This window comes from Anastrepha ludens, chromosome 3, assembly GCF_028408465.1.
Source record: "Anastrepha ludens isolate Willacy chromosome 3, idAnaLude1.1, whole genome shotgun sequence".
NCBI classification, from domain to species: Eukaryota; Metazoa; Arthropoda; class Insecta; order Diptera; family Tephritidae; genus Anastrepha; species Anastrepha ludens.
Genome location: NC_071499.1, coordinates 84,275,393 through 84,294,557, shown reverse-complemented (window position 1 = coordinate 84,294,557; position 19,165 = coordinate 84,275,393). Strand labels below are relative to the sequence as shown.

Genomic DNA, 19,165 nt, shown 5'->3' with positions numbered 1-19,165 from the left:
ACCATGAAAAGCAAAAATATTACATAAATGAAGAATTTTGTTAAGAGTGGAGATCTTTTATTTTCAAAAGAAGCGTAATAAAAAACTTATAATTATCTGGAATATATTTTAAGGTTTTTTTAATTTTTCAATAACTATAACTATAAAAAACTTATAATTATCTGGAATATATTTTAAGGTTTTTTTAATTTTTCAATAACTTCGATTACTAACATTTATTTACACGTATCATTTAATAAAAAGCAGCTAAGTTTATTATATTAGAATGAATTTTATATTTTGTATTATATTTGTACATTTTAATTAAAAACTCTGCAAAAAGTTCTGGCGACAGAGAGGAAAGTTTTTGTGGACCGTGCGGATGTGAAAGTATTAAAGGCTATTTATTTATTTATTAGCCCAAACTAAATACAAGCTGGCGCAAAATTAATCACCCTAACATGAAATTTAAAGTTTTTCAAAATGGCATCGTACGTTAATCATATTTGACACTTGTGGACTAGACAGCTGGAGTATACAAGCAGACAAGCAATGGAGTGCGTAAAGGTCAAAATAAAGATTTCCATCACTCAAAATCATTTTATCTTCATTTAGTAAAAAAGTTATTCAAACGACATGTGGAGCTAATGGATGCAGTGTTATTGTAAAATTTAGCAGACGCCAAATTATTTGTTTATTAAATACATGAAGTTAACAAAACACAAGTTTCTCACTCACTACTTTAAGCTATCCATTATAAATTAAGATATACTTAAAGACAAGTTAAAGCTTTTGAAAGTAAAAAGCTATGGGCACTAAAGCAGGAGGGAATGGAAGAAACAGTTAGCAAATCTGCAGTGCGCGAAATAAGGCATGAAGTATATACTAAAGCTATGGCAAGACCGCTGCATTTACGAAACACGCGACAGATGGACGTTAGGCTTATAAAAGACGTCGCCACATGGAATAGCAGGGACTTTGGCGAAGTCAATTTTTATACAACACAAATGCTTTCGGGGCGCGGGTATTCCAGAAACTCAATCCCACGTCGATTTTTTTCCATTGTTATAAATAATGAAGGTCATATGTTGCCTTTTTAAATTTAAATTATTTAAATTAAAAAACAAGATTGTTTTACTATGCTCCTCAAATCTACTGACCCCTGTTGTTTATGAGACCAGTTCCCAGATAGCGTGAAGGCGATAGCGCGAAAAAGGATGAGACATCTCGGTCGGATGAGGCCTGAAAAAAGACACATACGTTCACCACAGCCCAGGTCCATCTTAGGTTTATTAAGAGAACTGGGTTTAGATGACGTACTGTGATGAGTAAAGGGCACAAAAGACCATGCGATCAAAGTGCAAACCTCATTTTCATTCATTCATTCAGCAGCTGGGATTATCGGCCTGTAAGTTTTTTTAATTTGTATAGTCTATTTTTATTTCATACCTCATAAAATTATTATTTTCATTATATCCCTAAATACAAGCTGTATTTGTATTTATTAACGATTAACGTACAAACATTCTTAATAAGAATTATTACCACAAAAGTATGCAAGTAAAACAAATGTTAATCACTGCTACTGAGAGCTCAACTTGGGACATTGTATTTTATATTCACGCTCTAAATTTATTAATCTTGTTTATTTAGATATACGAAATTTTAACAAATAAACATAACTAAAACAAATAAATTTTTACCGGTAACATCGGCCTTTCTTTCTTCAAAATTGAAATGAAATGGAGCCCCATTTACGCGGTTTTGTACTGGTAATACAAAAATGGTCGACTGCTTCGTAGCTATTTGCCTGAAATTATGTTCCAGACATGATGTTATCCAATTTGTATGAAAATAAGAGATAATTGATGCAATATTACTTAAACTGTTTTTTATTATGTATTTAATTCCAAGCTCAAGCGCTCTTACTCGAAAACCTTATTGAAAAAACTGTTTCCATTACGTGATGTTTCATGGCAAAGGGTAGTTACGCGCAAATTCATTCGGCTGCGGCTATCGCCAGCTTTTGTAATTAAGTTCATTGCAAATTAAAAATTTCACCGGAAAGACGAATTCTGAAAATGTTACCAATAAAGTACGCCTTGTTCACATTAAATTCCTATTAAAGTAATCAAGCTAAACTAAAAATATCCTCCTAATACATACGAAGGGATGAGGTGCTAATTTGAAAACAAAGGAATTACTTGTATTTTAATATGGTCTCACACGGGCAAGTATGTACGACTGGTACATAATGTATACTCGTGTTTAATATCCATATATGTATAAGACCCTTGCACAAATTTTATAAAGGAGTATAAAGGAGATGTTATGGTAAGAATCTGTATTTATACATATATGTACGCTTTATAAAAGTGCGTAGGTGTTTTTTTTTTCAATAGAAAATAATAAGCGGTGTCTCATTAAGAGCCATTTAATTGCCATTATTTGTTCGCTTTCATAAATGATCATTGAGGTACTTCGTTGTAATCCACCACAAAGGATTCGAGCCTGTTGTTAATAAAAATACATATTTTATATTATAATATATATTTACTTATATATGTATGTACATAATTGGCGCTTACACTCTTAACTGAGCGTTTGGCCTCCTATTAGTGGTGTGTTGCTCCACAAATGGAGGGACCTACAGTTTTATGCCCCCTCCGAACAGCAGGAGAAATATTTTTCAGAAGCTTTTTGATGACCTTTTGCATTTGATTTTGCCCCCCGATCACTATTAGAAATAGATAGAAATGATAGATTGACATTTTTTGTCATCTGAAGCAAAATTGAGAGAGTAACTTCGGCTACTACGTCATTGAGAACTCGGCAACTTAATTCTGCCCGCTCAGTTGACACGTATTCGCAGACTCGCCCAATCAGGCGTTGTTCAGACCATAGATAATGAAAAAGCTTCTCATATAAAAAATATCTGCCGTTCGGAGTCGGCTTAAAACTGTAGGTGCTTCCATTTGTATATATATATATATAATATATAAGACATTTATCTGAAAACGCTTCAGCTTTATTTTATTTCAGCTAACATATACGAAATTCATCCTGTAAGGGCTGACGGCTATATTGCAACCAGTTGTGTCAGCGCTTTACAGTGGCTAGGTGTGGTGTTTCCCCATTATAAGTCGAGGTATCGTAATAAATCATAGCACACAATTTTCACGAGTTAAGGGCGAGATGAATTTTTCTACTCACTGACAAAAGAGCAAATAAGGCTCGTAAGTAAAAGCACTAACTCGTCGTATATGTAAGTTTATGCTGAAAAATACCAAACGTTATTATAAAAATATCGAGTAACAGCCGATCACACGCAGTATTGCAAAGGCGCAAATATAAAAGGAAATAATCGTACTTAAATCCTTCAGCTTCAAGTGTCAGCCACAGGTAACGTGAGTTAAAAAAATATTTTTTAATGCAAAGTGATTTTTGAGTTTCTCTGTCTAACACCCAATTGAATAATATCCTGTTAAAAATATTACCGGTTAAATTCCAATCCAAGAAGTAATGCCACATTTCTTAGAAAGAGTATTTCCAGTGTATTTATTGAACAAGGTGAATACGCAGTAAATATTTTTTGTTTTTTTAGACCGAAATCCTTCTGGCCACGTGTGGACCGGGGGCGCTCGGGCGAGCTTCTGAGGTTGACAAAATAGCAGTTCTCGAATGTCGTCGATTTTCTCACAGGTCACTATGCGCGAGAAATGCATGCTGTGAGACTTCGAATTACCTCGAGTCCTTTCTGCGCTGGATGCAAGGTGGATGAGGTCATCTCAGCGCCTTCTCTTTAGCTGCCCTGTTCTGGCGGGGCTAAGATCCAGCCATCTTGACTCTTACTTCTTTGCTACGCCTCACAGTGCGGCCAATTCCCGAAAAGCTGGCCAAAACTCAAAAAATTAAGTAATTGATTCAAAATTTCTTACTCGGGGGTTGTCGGGGTCGCTGATTACGAATTTGATCTTAAAATTTTGAAAATCCACCCCCTTCCACCCCTATTGGCCACCCCCTCACGTGAAATAGCGTATATTCTAGAACATAATCAAGATGCATGTAAATGTATATGTTTTCGGGGTCGCAAGGTAGCAAGTGGTAGCAGCTGAATCTTATTTTATTCAGTAACCATTACTTTTTTGAGTAACCTTTAATAGGTTTCAAAGCAGCATATGACGGCGTTGTATTACTATACAGTTTGAAAACTCAAATTTTATAAAAAAATTGCAAAAAATGTATCTACGTATTGCTGCAGCTAAAAATTTTGTGTCGAGGTATTGATATGTACTAAAGATTTCCCGTATTTTACAAACCTTCCGAATATGATTCCATTTGGTTTTGTTCAATTTACTCCATTACAAAATCTTTCAAATGTGTACAACTTTCACTATTCATCGACAGTAATACGATGCTCAAACGAAGGCCACGTTGCGACTGAAAATACAGAGGATACTTAGGGTACAGGACGTTGCTATGAACGGTTTTCACTACTCAAGGCATTACTGTAGCCAACCCAAAGACAAAAAAAAACTCTATCTAGAAACTTTTTTTTTCGACTTTTGGCCAGCTTTTTGGGAATCGGCCGCACTGTGCGCCTGCTGATATAGCTGGCGTTGACATTAAAAATCTGATGAATTTCATCATCAGCAAAAAGCGGTTGACGCAAACGCAGCACAGTCATCGTTCGTAATCCACACACTCTAAGCCCACCCTCCTAACCATCCCAGCACCACCTCTCCCCGTCCTCTCCCTGGTATCACAAAGGACGAATCCGTTTTTCTTCGTCCAAGTGTGCTCATTCCTTGGTCAATCATACCAACCTAACCTAACCTAGTGTTTTTTTAGTCTTTACGTGTTAAAATTTTTCCCAATAAAGGGTTTTTCCTAATAAATTTTTATTCAAACAAATGAGCTAAAATTTTTTATGAATTTCATATTTACTTTTTGCTATTAAATGCACATAAACAAGGAATTAAACTAAAAAAAAACAATCGACTTAGTTTGACTTGGGAATTGGAGAGCTAATGGAACACTCTTTATGCATTGAAGTCATATTTAGAAATAAGCTTTTAACGGTACTTTTGCTCCTTTCTCACAGTTGTCTTCATACATACAGTAGCGTGCATTTAATTAGCAACGCTACTTTTTTGTTTTTTAAGTGTAATTATTGATATAAATAAAATAAAATAATATAAATAAAAATATAATTTATTTGGGAGCAAATAACACATAAATACGAATTTCAATTTTGTACAAGATTTATAAAAAATCGACTAATTCCATTCAAGCTTTTCAATCCAAACCAAAAAGAAAATTGCGGTGCGCAGTTTTATAGCAAATTTAATTTTAGTGTAAGAAAGAGCAACTTTGAAGTGGTTCACAATGTTCGTTAGTTTTTAATAATTTGCGTATTTGTGTTGCGTATTTTTTAGTACCACCCATCACATTTGGGAAGCTTGCGATTCGTTTCTGGACCGTCGCAAGGCCATAGTCAAGGCAAAAGTTGGACATATCGAGCAAAAGTAAATTGATTCTTAATTTTGTATTATTTTGACACATTTTTTTATTTGAATTGAATAAAATTAATTTTCCAAACTAAATTTATGACCTTTTTAATTGGTTACACTTCGAATGCGGAACCTTTAATTAGCATAATTTACATTAATTTTTGGTAAAACTTAAGTTCTTTCTACAACATATGAAAACCATTCGTGCTTTCGTTATGTGGAGAAAATGCGTAATATCTTCTGCGAATAAAATTTTCAAAAGTCAACAACAATTTCGAGCCACTTCAGACTTGCACCTTATGTTTTGGAGTCAACTCTATTTTTGTGAAAAATTAATGAAAGTTAGAAAAAATAAAATAAAATAAAAGCATCTCAAAATATTCCGTTGCTAATGAGGTTCACGCAACAGTATATCTACTTAAACATATGCATACATATACATACTTATATGCGTAGATATGGTCAGTTTTTTGAATAGCTCTTCTTGGCATAGCTGACACAAGCCACACTAAAGACTATAGCAACTCGTTCTATCCAATCCATCTGTAATATGATTCATATGAATTCTTTTCACGCCAGTACAAAAGATAACCGTTTGACATCTTTTGACTGCTTCGCTATTATCTTCTTACTAACAATTCTCGCCTATAAAAGCTCTGCGGCCGCTGCGCTAAGCCGCAATTATCCTTTCGTTATGGCCGCGTAAAGAACGTCATGCAGTGGGTAGCGCTCCAATTTGATAACTTCCAAAACGGATATAATTTACAAAGAAAATAATTTATTTAGTTAATAAATTCCATATTTCTGAACTACTAAAATGGTTTGTGATTTTTACTAGCTTTTGCAGAAGTGCTTATCAGATTTTTTAATTAATTTAACAGATTTTTTTTTTTTTTGTGAATAAAGAGTGTTATTTTTACACGTTTTTACCAGATCGCGTTGGTGTTATTATCATTGTGTCTTGGCGGTATCATTGGCCATCGATTGGATAGCATGTTGTTCAAGCCTGTCATGGATTTAGTTGGCACTGAAGTAGCGCCTACAATTTCAAAAACGGCGCTTGCAGAAACGCAAGATTCGTATGAGGATTCAATATTTTCGCAGCAACGTGACAATGAGGGTGGCAATGGTGTGCAACGGCACAATGCAAATGGCAAAAAAGATTTACTGCAGCATTTGTACGCAGGTTATGGATGCTTGAGTTCCATTGAGGATTGGACGAAAACAAAGAGGAATATTGATTTCGAAATTCTGCCGAGCAAAAGTTTCGATTGCAATAGGTACAAAGACAGAATATCGAGATCAAGCATAGTCCGTATAAGGTCAACTTTAAGAATAATACAAATACATACATATGCAACTTTTAAATTTCTTGAATACAATGATATGCATGTGTGTGTGCACTTATAAATCATTAAAAATTGTTGCCAAGTACCCCTTAAAGTTGGCTACGGTAATGTGACAAAATGTAATAGTTTATGTTTTAATTTGTATCTCAATACATACATACACATGTAGCTATAAGCCGCCTATAGATGAGGTGTTCAAAGGCATAGTAACGGAGAATTTCAGTGAAAATCGTGCACCGCCGACGGATGAACGAGAAATTGACCATAAAGCTGTCAACGTAAAGGACTCTTCGGCTGAGAACAGATTTATTAATTTTCCATCAATTTCATACTATGCAGATTTTTACAAGGATTTTTTAGTTGATACCAATAGGAAGGATACTAAACGGGCCGGCACTGCGCCGGTCATTGGCTGTGATTGCAAAGTTAAGGTAATATGCCATGAACTTATAAAACAACTCGTTTTAAGGTAAGAAGACCCTAACGGCATAAAAGTTAGACGATTACAAATCATTATTTTTTTTGTGTTGACGAAACTAACAGACGCATAACTTTTTCGCATTTATTAAATATATTATACCTTCTGCTCAAATATGAACGAGACGTTATCAATAAAACGGTCCGCGGATGACATATGGCAAAAATAAATTTTTGGTTTTTTGGTAGGACTGTTTTAAGCTTACATGGCAAATTTCAGCGTGATATGTCACATAGTTTGTTTTCTGTGCTACTGTAAACAAGTCAAGCTCGAGTGTGTTCTTCGAATTTAACAATGGAAATTCAAGTTGAACAAAGAATTTGTTTGAAATTTTGTTATTCCAACAAAATTTCGGCTTCAGACGCCTTACAAATGTTGCAGACAACCTATGGGGACTCTGCTTTATCGCGTGCACGTGTTTTCCAGTGGTACAAATCGTTCAAAGAGGGCCGTACATCGGTTGAAAACTTGCCTCATGAACGTCGTCCAGCAACATCAGTAAACGACGAAAACATCGGAAAAGTAAAGGAAATTGTGCTTGAAAATCGCACAAATCGCAAAATCGGTTAACGCTGAATATTATTTAGACGTTTTAAAGCGTTTGCGCGAGAACATTCGTCTTAAAAGGAAAGACTTGTGGGACAACAAGTCATGGTTCTTGCATCACGATAATGCACCAGCTCACACATCACGTCTTGTTCGCGATTATTTGAACAAAAATAATGTTAATATCGTTCTGCAAGCACCGTATTCGCCTGATATGGCTCCATGTGACTTTTTCCTGTTTCCCAAGCTCAAGTTGCCGCTCCGTGGAAAACATTTTGAGACAATTGAAGTCATAAAAGAGAATTCGAAGAACACACTCGAGCTTGACTTGTTTACAGTAGCACAGAAAACAAACTATGTGACATATCACGCTGAAATTTGCCATGTAAGCTTATAACAGTCCTACCATCCAACAAAAAATTTATTTTTGCCATATGTCATCCGCGGACCGTTTTATTGATAACGTCTCGTTCATATTTGAGCAGAAGGTATTTATATAATATGCCTTTAAAACACATGGAGCCATTTATTGAAAAACAGGTAAAAAATTAAATGGTGGAGATACATGGCTACGCGTTAGGCAGTTTTTACAGAGCATTCTCCTTCGTGGTGGGCGTGATAAGCAGGGCAATTTTTGTCTGAAACAAGTACATAATGATTTTTTTAAAGTTAGCAAATTATCTACAATTACTACATTTTAATTTACGTAAATCGAAGCACTTTAGGTTAGGTTAGCCTGGTTGGCAATAAGCACGTATAGACCTTTTGGTCCCCAGCGATACCAGATGGAGACCGACCTCTATGAATAGCTAAAGTAGATATCATGTAGGATGTCAGCGCTATTGGCGAATCTAAGTAGAGCTGGGAGCTCCGCTTTTGAGACGTCCTCCAGACCCTCAAACAGTGGGGCTCCCAGGCATTTTAGTCGCGTTTTTAATAATGCCGCACAAATGCACAGAAGGTGTTCGACGCACTTTAAAAAAACTAAATGCTTTTATTTTACTAAAAAAATTAGTTCAAAAATGTATACAAATATTTTAAATCGGTTGAACATTTTTGGAAGCAAACACACTCATAGACAATGATAGTTATAGCTTATTACATCAGACGGACCGACAGAAATTCAGTTTTAACATATGGATAAGTGGGCGTACTTTTATCAGATCTCAATAATATTTATGTCGGTTTTACATGAAGTGGAGAGCAATATGTGTCCCAGGTTTCGGTGAGTTTTATTAAGTCGTTATCGAGATATACGGAATTCGAAGATTCCATTTTTCAAAACTTTACTTGCGTTGTATTTATTTTCGGAATGTGCGTATATGTCATTATCTACCTCAATTGCTTTTGCCAGTTATACATATGAACAAAATTATAAAGCGCGGGTATAGAGGAAGTCTGCCTTTTAGAGCAGCGTTCTCTTCGAACAATCATAACTTCTCTAATTATTGAGTTATTTTTATTGGAAGCATTTTAAGATATTCCTAAAGATATATATATGCAATTGGCGATTACATCCTTTTCGGATGGTTGGCCGAGCTCCTCCTCCTATTTGCGGTGCGCTTCTTGATGATTTCCACAAGTGGAGGGACCTACAGTTTTACGCCGCTTCCGAACGGCAGATGGTTTTTATGAGAAGCTTTTCTTATGGCAGTAATACCTACAGTCGGAAGTTTGCTATTGTTTACTGAGGGTCGACCGCCATTGGAAAAAAAAATTTCTATCAATTGGTGTTTTGAACTTGTGCACTTCCGAATGGTAGTTCGGCTAAGGAATTTCAATATGATCGAACATTCATTTTACTACAAGAAGAACAAATATTTTACATCGACAAATCAATTTTTATTTCACATGCATACCGTAGTTTTCTAATTACATATGCGATAATAATTATTCAGCAGAAAATTTCTAACGAGAAAGAAAAATAACATAAAAACAAAGATTTAAAACAATACGCAAACGCGTAGAATTTTTCAGGCTTACTAACAGCTGATTGTTTTGTTTGTAAAATCAGAAGAAGACATTCTTTACTTGAACATGTAACATTTGATTTTTTTCATTATTCTCGGCATTAAAGTTCTCAAACCTGAAATTCTTGTATAAATTAAAATCCTTTGCACGAATTAAAATCAACAGCCTGTCACCAGCACCTTTTCCTGCTACCAACCTATTGCAAGCAAACACTTTTCCACCAGAGATGCGCAAACTTACTTCAAAGTTCTCGCAACTCCTCTTCCTTGGAAGTGACAACTATTAGAGTCGAAGTAGTCACATCATTACCTTTCAATTAAATTTGTTTTTATAGTTTTCTAAAAACAATTTACCAGTAAAGAAAATAACACAAAAACGCATTGCATGTTTCTCTTCAACGGAGCAAACGTGGCTGCAGGCGGCGAATCAGCATCACTTCCCTTTCATTGAGATTGCGTACTATGGTGTTCATGAAACTCATTGCATATCACAAAAAGCTATAGTTTCTTGCTATTCAAATTTATGTCAACGAAAATTTATAAAATTTCCTGTTAGTGTACTAAACGGAACGTACCAAACGGTTTCCAAATATTTACAAAGCTTTACTAGATTAGATAGCGAAGACAAAATCATTGAACTATACAATATGAAGGTTAACAAACCCCGCAGTTCTATGAGAATTGTGATGGTTCTTCCCGAACCTTGTTTTACCAAATAAGGTATTCATCATGTGATTGCTTTAATCTAGTGTAGGAAAGGATAATTCAAGCTACAGAATTAAATTCCTCAGGTACTACCTTAGCTTATAAGAACAATTTCTGACTTCCGCCACTGATATCGATCTTATAAGACTTAACAACTCCCTCTTTATTTTGCTTGTTTTAAATTGAATAAAAGAACAAAGCAAGTAGAAATGGGAATGCTAATTTTCATCGTGTAAATAAAGTCAAAGGCGGCCGCTGTAGCTGAATGAGTTAGTGCGTGACTGCCATTCGGAAATCGGAGAGAATGTAGGTTCGAATCTCCGTGAAACACCAAAATGAATAAAAAGTTTTTTCTAATAGCGGTCACACCTCGGGAGGCAATGGTAAACACCCGAGTGTATTTCTGCCATCAAAAAGCTCAACTCAAAAAATATTTGCCGTTCGGAGTCGGCTTAAAACTGTAGGTCCCTCCAATAATGAAAAATATAGGAAGTAGTGTTTTTTTTTACATTTATTATTTAAAGCTGAATAGTTTGTGCTGCCAAATTACAAATTACTTCGTAAATACGTTGATGAATGCATTCGTACGAGTTCTCCAGATAGCCCAACGAAATTTCAAACCAGGCCGTTTTAATGATTCGAATTAAAGCATTTTTGTCTTCAAAATGTTGCCCATTCTCATAAACCTTACGAACAAACCATCCCCCTAGATTTTCAATAATGTTCAGCACTGGGGAATATAGCATTCATGCTAAAGTTTCAAAGTTTTGATACGCAATCCAAGTTTTGATCACACTTGGAGTATGTAGAGTTGAATTATTCTGCTGAAATAGAATAGATTAATAGATCCAAGTGCTTCACGAATCGCGGTAAAAGATCACTCCAACAGAGCTTTATAACTGCTTCCCGTCATTTTGTAGCCTACAATTTTCAATTCGAACGCGCCGTAGTACGATATTGCTCCTCATACAATAAAACCACATTCATCACAGCCGTGAAGGCCGTCTACTAAAGTACCTTTCGTTCTTTCTTAAATCATGGAAATAGTAATTGTATCCATACGTCCCATCTATAAGTAGATTGAACTAAATACTACTTCTTTCCATTAACCGGGATCATTATTTGTAGCAGAATTCCAAGCCATGTGGTACCTGGCAAAATCGAGGTGCCGTTCTTTGCGAAATTTATTCAAAGCTGCTTTCCATTTCAATTCAACCGGGCTATTCGGGTCATGTTCTTCGATGTCGATGTAACTCAAATATGTTGCTCTCTGGTCAAAATAATGAGACACGTATTTTTTTGTTCGCCCGAAAAAATTTTTTTTCAAGAGTTATCGGCAATTTTGTTTTTCGGCTAAAAATCTATTTTTTTTTTCATTATATAAGAATTTTTTTTTTAAATGCTCATAACTTAGTCAAAAATGAACCGATTTTAATGATTCTGGGTTCAAAATGATCGTCATTACTTACACAAGCGACTTCATGTAGAAATAATTGCAAAAAAGTAATTGAAAATTCTTTATTTTGCACCGAATAGCCCGGTTGAATTGAAATGGAAAGCATCCAAAGATGTTTTTTTTTTGTTTGTAATTTTCGTGCTTTAGATGTGGCGCTTTTAGCAGAGTACTTCGAACGGTGGATTTGTAGGCTGCAACATTTGCCATTTCCTTAATTTTTGCTGTTGGAAGGGATTTGATGCAATCCTAAGGGTTTTGCGGCTTTACTTCGGTGGCAAAGCCATTGTAATTCTTACCATCGTAGGCACCTTGTTTTATGTAAAGATCCAGAACGTTTGGACTTCGACCGGCCCTTTAGTCCTTTAAATTTCTTTAAAAAATTGATTTGATGACAAATTGAAAAAGTGAGTAAACGGACTTCTATATAACATCTTCAGTTAAACGTGCATAAGCAATTTTTCCTAGATAACAAAAAACAAAAAATTTTTGTGTCGCGCGGGCTATTTATTTTTTCTTTGTATTTTATTTTATTTATTCATTTTTTTACTTTGCAAATTTGCTTAAATTTTAACTTTTTTTTGCAAATAACTCCTTCCGTTTTAAAGCTATTCCGCTTGAGCTTTTCGAAAAGAATTGTACTTCAATACATGCTCAGGTACTTTAACATATAGCTTCGATAGAACTGATTATTCGAACGTGAGGTTGTAATATAAAAGTTTAAGTTTTACTCTGTTACTGAAGCGGTCGTGCTTGTCCCAGCAAGGGTTAAAAACTTAAGCACAGTGTAATTATTTCATGAAGCCATCAACTAAAAAACCAAATATAGACCATTCGCATGTGAAATAATGTATCAAAAAATAAATGTTTTTTGTGGTCAGATTTTTATGTTCATATATTATTAATAATATGAATAATATTATGTATCTTTTTCCAGATCGACCTACTCGATCTGGGCCAACAACACTATCCGCGCTATCTGATGAATGCCGTATGTCAAAGCAATCAATCGCCTAATGAATATCCACAGAAATGTTGGCGAGGATCTTATTGCAAGCCTTTGGAATACAAAGTAAAAGTGCTCACACCACGCACTCTATTAGATCACGGACAGAACGACCCGGCAATGGCATGGTTGCCCGATGAACTTAGACAAGATTGGAAATTCAAAATTGTTACTGTGGCGGCTGGTTGCTTTTGTTCCTACTGAAGATATACGCCGAGCAAACAAGGCTGCTGAATTCTTTACAAATTAGAGAAATTTATTAGTTATACAACACTAATGGCACTGATATACACACATATATACGTTATAAATACATACAATTACATATTTAATAAAAAATTTAAAAAGCAGAATGTGTAAAGATACACACAAAATTTACTGATTTGTTTTAGTTTGTCGAATATTTTCGAGAAAAGTGGTGAGAAAGGAACATTAATATATATGGTAAAAAATGGAAGTATTGTTATATTTAACCTTTGTGGACACACCTAGTTTTGTTTAGAACTATTGAGCATAAATAATCATTCTTGAAGGAAACTAATTATCAGTATTGCCTCACCTTGTTTTTCATATGTAAGTAAAAAAAAGAAGAAAATTATTAAAAAACACTTATTCGCGATCAACTTATGTGTATATTAAGGATTCGAAGCCTTTGGGTATATTCAGAAACGCATTATAATGCGCAACGTACTTTTGCAGTGTTGGCAATGCGTTCAGAAATGCAAATATGGCAGTACTGCAAATGCATCGCGTTCCAAAACGCCATTTTTTTATCAAACGTCACGCATTATTTGCAGGAAAAATTTTAATACTGCCGCTGATTACGCTAATATGATGTCTGATGAAAAGTGAGTATACAACTATTTTTTTAGCTTTTAATGCAAAGATATATTAAATATACGTTATTAAAACAATATTTTATTACATTTTTCCTGATTTTAGCGATTATCTAAGTACATCGGAAGTAAAGTTGCTTCTCAGAGTCCGACTGAGCATGGAAAGTGAATTTGCTTCAGGGAGGAGGAAAAAGAGTGTTTTGTGGCATAAGGTGGCGGAAGAAATACAAAAAGTGAATAAGGATTTGAAAATAGACGGGCAAATCGCGAATTTTTCGTTTTAATGAACATCTTACTATATGTGATCTTCTTTTTAGCTTTACACGTCTTTTTTTTCTTAAATTTAGCAAAAAACTATCACTTTTTACTTCAAATATATCGTCAACAACTAAACTCAATAATACTTCCATTTTAGTGTAAAACGCGTTCAAAAATGCAACAAATCTTTTTGCAAATCGTTAACAAATCTATCAATTGCATCACTTGCCACATTGGCAGTGTTGCCAGCGCTGCAATTACTGCGCATTTATAATGCGTTTCTGAATATACTCTTTCTGTTTTTGCTCGAGTTTGTATTGGCCAATAATTGTTTAAAATAGTTAAGTCAGAAATGCATTTAATTGCAGAATAAAAGTGTTGCCTTTTATATTTGTAAGCTGTAACCCGATGTTTTAATCGAAAAGATAGGTATTTTTTAGCATAAACTTACATATCTTCAATTACGTTCTTTGTTCTTTTTTCAATGTGTGAAATTTTCATCTCGCAGTGAAAAAATCATATCGCATAATTTATTATAATTTTTGATGTGGATTATCGAGAGAGGAGCGCAAGATTGATGATCATTCTTAAAATAATTTTGTCTTGCGTGATTTAGTAGTCCCAGTAAACTGGGGATCCCTGTGCACGTAGTATATAATAAACTAATTTTGAACCGAATCATTTACGGTACTACGAAAAGGATGTTGCAGCGTTGGCACAAGAGCTTCCAATAGTGAATTTGTTGGCTGGAATTTATCCACAAGGCGTACTAAAGCCTGTCTGGCTTATTATTGGGCAATTAGTATGAGCGAAAATAGGAGTAGAGCGCTTAACGCGATTGCCCTGCAGTGAAGCCCGCTGTGCTACCTCTTGAAGAGAAGTGCATCCAAATTGGTAAACGGTCTTAAGGTTGCACAGATGAACTCAGAAAATCGGTAGCGAATTTTTATAATTTCGAAAAGTTGGCCCTTCAAGAACTTCACCATGATAAAAATTTCAACCTTGAATAAAGTTTTACCATTGCTAGATAATAAAAAACATTTAATGGTGTGTCAACGAAAAAAAAACTTTTACATTTTTATGAGAAACTTTTTCATGCTAGAAATGCACTCGTAGGTTTACGCGTGACCAACTGATTGGTAGTCACACAAAAGCCCATTTGACCTAGGCGTTGCTGAAATAGAGCAGAAATTGCCAACATTAAGTCATTCAATACAATTAAATCATGATCAATATTTATGATATTTATTATCGAAATAATGATAAAAAAAAACTTGAAAAATCGTCAACGTAACGGATCTGAAAATAATTTCCAGAAATGAGCAGTGGGAGACGCCTCAACTCCACGTGGTTCAATAAATCAAAAAGAGATGATAATTTACAAGAAAGCAGAAGACGAAGAACGACTGCAACAACAATAACGACAACGAAGTAGGAGAGGAGCAAACGTAATTCTTTGGTAGTTCAGCAGCCTCTTGGGGCAATATGAAATTGAATGAAATTTGCGATATAGTATCGAATTTCAGAGATAAGGTTAATCAAAATGTCAAACAGGGTGGCTTTCGATACCTCTGGGTTCAGACAACGATGTTGACCGTTAAAGCGAACTCATTTGTAATAGAGAAAAATGCCATGATCTCAAAATCTTCTTTATTTGAAAGTTCTTCATTCATTTTTATATACATAAAAAGGTTCGATAATAAGTTCACTTTACTTTTAATAAAACTGTAAAATATTTCATATTTTATTATGTCAATTATCTCTTCTTTAACCAACTAATCCTTAATCCTACCCTCTCTGATGTTACGTAGCCAAGACATTTATTTGCAGTCCCTCATATGCCTTGCACAATAAGTTCCAATAACTCAGCTAGCTAGTTAGTAACAGCTATCTATCCTTTCGAAGTTTGGTTAAGACTTCTTTTTTCATCATCCGTCGACAGCACTACATATCAAACACCTCCAATTTGTTCATACTCGTTACCTTTAATGTCCACGCCTCCACACCATACAATAAAAAAATATCAAAAATACAATTTAAGGTGCCGAATGCGTAGTTTTACTTATATAATCAAGTTTCTATGGGAAAGAACTTTTCTATACTTGAAAAAGGCTTCCCTCGCTGCTTCAAACCTATATTAAAATTCTTTGTCATTTATCCAAGTATTGTTAAGTCAACATCCTAACACTTAAAACGCGATACTCTTTGGATTGGATTGCCATATACGAAGACGAGATTTCTTTAGCAAGAATTCTTAGCAAGCGGTTTGTACGCACAATTGAAGTCTGGAAATAGTCATAATCATTAGCTGTATTTTTGTTGTTGCTCCTTTATTGCATCATAAATCATTCTGCTGGACTTACAGACTTTTTGTCGATACACGTAAATCAAGATCGTTCCAGTAATGTGGAGCCTCTTATATGTACAACTTACTAAGACATTCCCTATTCAAACGAAAACTTGTTTCAGCTTGCGAGTTAACGGATATATTGAGACTTGAGAAAAATGCGATGTTTGTAAAAACTATAAAGCACTTTTACCAAAGATTCTTCTTCTTCTTCTTCTTGATTGGCACCATAACCGCTTACGCCATCTTGGCCAAGCTTAAGTCGTTTCGTTCTCGTGTTAACCGGCGCCAATTGGACACACTAAGTGAATCCAAGCCCTCCTCCACCTCTTCCAATGAAAAGAAGATCTTCCTCTTCCTCTGTTACCCCCAGCTGGTACCGCATCGAACACTTTCAGAGCCGGAGCATTTATATCCATTCAGACGACATGACCCAGCCAACGTAGCCGCTTTATTCGCTGCGCTATGTCTATGTCGTCGTAAAGCTCATTGTTCAATCACCTACGATACTCGCCGTTACTAACGTTCAAAAGTCCAAGAATATTTCGCATAGTCTTTCTATTAAACACTTCAAGAGACGCGTCATCGGATGCTGTCATCGTCAAACTTCTACGCCATACGTTAGGAGAGCCTTCTAGAATGTTAGTTTTGTTCGTCGAGTGAGCCCAATGTAGCACCTTTTGGCTAGAGAGATTCCCCGTTGGATTTCAAGGCTGACATTGTTATCGGTGTTAATGCTGGTTACTAAATAAACGAAATCTTTTACAACCTCGAATTATAACTGCCAATAGTGACGTGGGTGCCGATACGCGAGTGCGCTGACTGTTTGTTTGAAGACAGGAGGTACTTCGCTTTGTCCTCGTTCACCACCAGACCCATTCGCTTTACCTCTTTATCCAGTTTGGAGAAGGCAGAACTAACAGCGCGGTTGTTAAGACCGATGATGTCAATATCATCGCCATACGCCAACAATTGCACGCTCTTATATAAAATTGGGCCTCAGCGATTCAGTTCTGCGGTTTGCACCATCTTTTTCAACATCAGGTTAAAGAAGTCACACGACAGAGAGTCACCCTGTCTGAAATCTCGTTTGTTATCAAACGGCTCGGAGAAGCCCTTCCCAATTCTGATGGCGTTGCTGGTATCGAGCGACGTCATTTTGCATAGCCGTATCAATTTTGCGGGGATACCAAATTCAGACATCAAGGCTTATAGGCAACTCCTTGCTGTCGAATGCAACTTTAAAATCCACTAAAAGATGGTGTGTGTCGATTCTCATTTTATGGCACTTTTCCAAGAATTGGTCGATTGTAGATAAAGTAGAAGTATAAAGCCACACTAATAAGGTCTAATAAGTTGGTCGATGGTGGGCTTCAGATTTATAGGCGACATTTAGAAGACTAATCCAGCGGTAATTGGCACATATTGCAGAATCACCCATCCTAATCACCACATCTACGAGGTGCGTTCAAAAAGCATCGCGAATTTTGTGCTTTTCCAAAAAATATTTACTTATTCATTAATATCTGTTTTGTCCCCTTCAAAGTAATCCCCATGACATATCATTACTTTTTTCCAATCTTCGAGGCACTTAAAAAAATCATTTTTTTTATCTTATTTAGCTCCTCCTTCGATGCCGTCTTTATCTCGTCAATCGTAGCGTAGCGTCGCCCTTTCAAGGGCTTCTTCAGTTTCGGCCAAAAAGTCATGTAAAAGCAACGATGTGTGAGCAGGGACGTTATCGTGATGCAAGAGCCAATTTTTGTTCTTCCACGAATCCGGGCGTTTCTGGCGGATTGCTTCGCTTGCGCATAACTTGCAGGTAATATTCCTTATTGACCCTTTTACCCTGTAGCAAGAACTCATGATGCACAACGCCCCTGCAATCGGAAAAAACGGTAAGCAAAATTTTTACATTCGACCGAACTTGGCGCGCTTTTTTCGGTCTTGGTTCGTGCGGCAGCTTCCATTGAGATGATTGAGCTTTGGTTTTTACGTCATAACCATAAGCCCACGATTCGTCACCAGTTATGACTCTCTAGAGCAAATTTTGGTCGTCGCGGACAGAGTCCAGCGTCTTATTAGCAATGTTCATGCGATGCTGCTTTTGGTCGAAATTGAGCAGTTTTGGTACGAATTTTGCGGCGACCCGTCTCATGCCCAAATCATTGAAAAATATCCTCAGCAACTTCTCTAACGGTGATTCGACGATTGGCCAATACCATTTTCTTCGATTCATCAATTTTTTCGTCTGTTGTTGAAGTGTTCGGGCGCCCGGCACGCTTTTCGTCGTTCACATCTTCTCGGCCTTTTGAGAACATTATGTACCTACCACCGATAAACGTTGCTTTGGTCCAAAGTAGCTTCTCCGTATGACACAGTCAACATTCGAAATGCATCCAAAATTTGATACAGGCTCTTTGATCCATATTTTTGAATAGGTAAAAATCGAAGACGAGCCGAAACACGTGCAAGCAAAGCAGTTGTAAACAATTAACTGAACATTCAAAATGGTCGAACTCGACGGCGAGCGAGAGCGAGAGAAATGAGTACCAACATATCGCCACAAAAACATCGAAATTAGAATATACATAACCTGCGAAAATTCAAAATTCGCGATACTTTTTGAACACAACTCAGCTGCATGCTTCCATCTGACCATATTTTGTATAGAAGCTGATGCATGCACCTTACCAGCTCCTCGCTCGCTGCCCTGTTTGAATAG

The 19,165-nt window shown here is 35.9% G+C and overlaps 1 protein-coding gene across 1 annotated transcript; it reads left to right on the top strand.

The window, feature by feature from the left end:
* Positions 1–6,395: 6,395 nt before the first annotated feature.
* On the top strand, positions 6,396–13,308 carry LOC128857579 (uncharacterized; the record flags this gene model as incomplete). The annotated part of the gene is made up of 3 exons (XM_054093331.1): positions 6,396–6,772; positions 7,011–7,272; positions 12,931–13,308. Coding segments are annotated over 3 exons (912 nt in total), but the record flags the coding sequence as incomplete, so codon positions are not given.
* Positions 13,309–19,165: the final 5,857 nt, after the last annotated feature.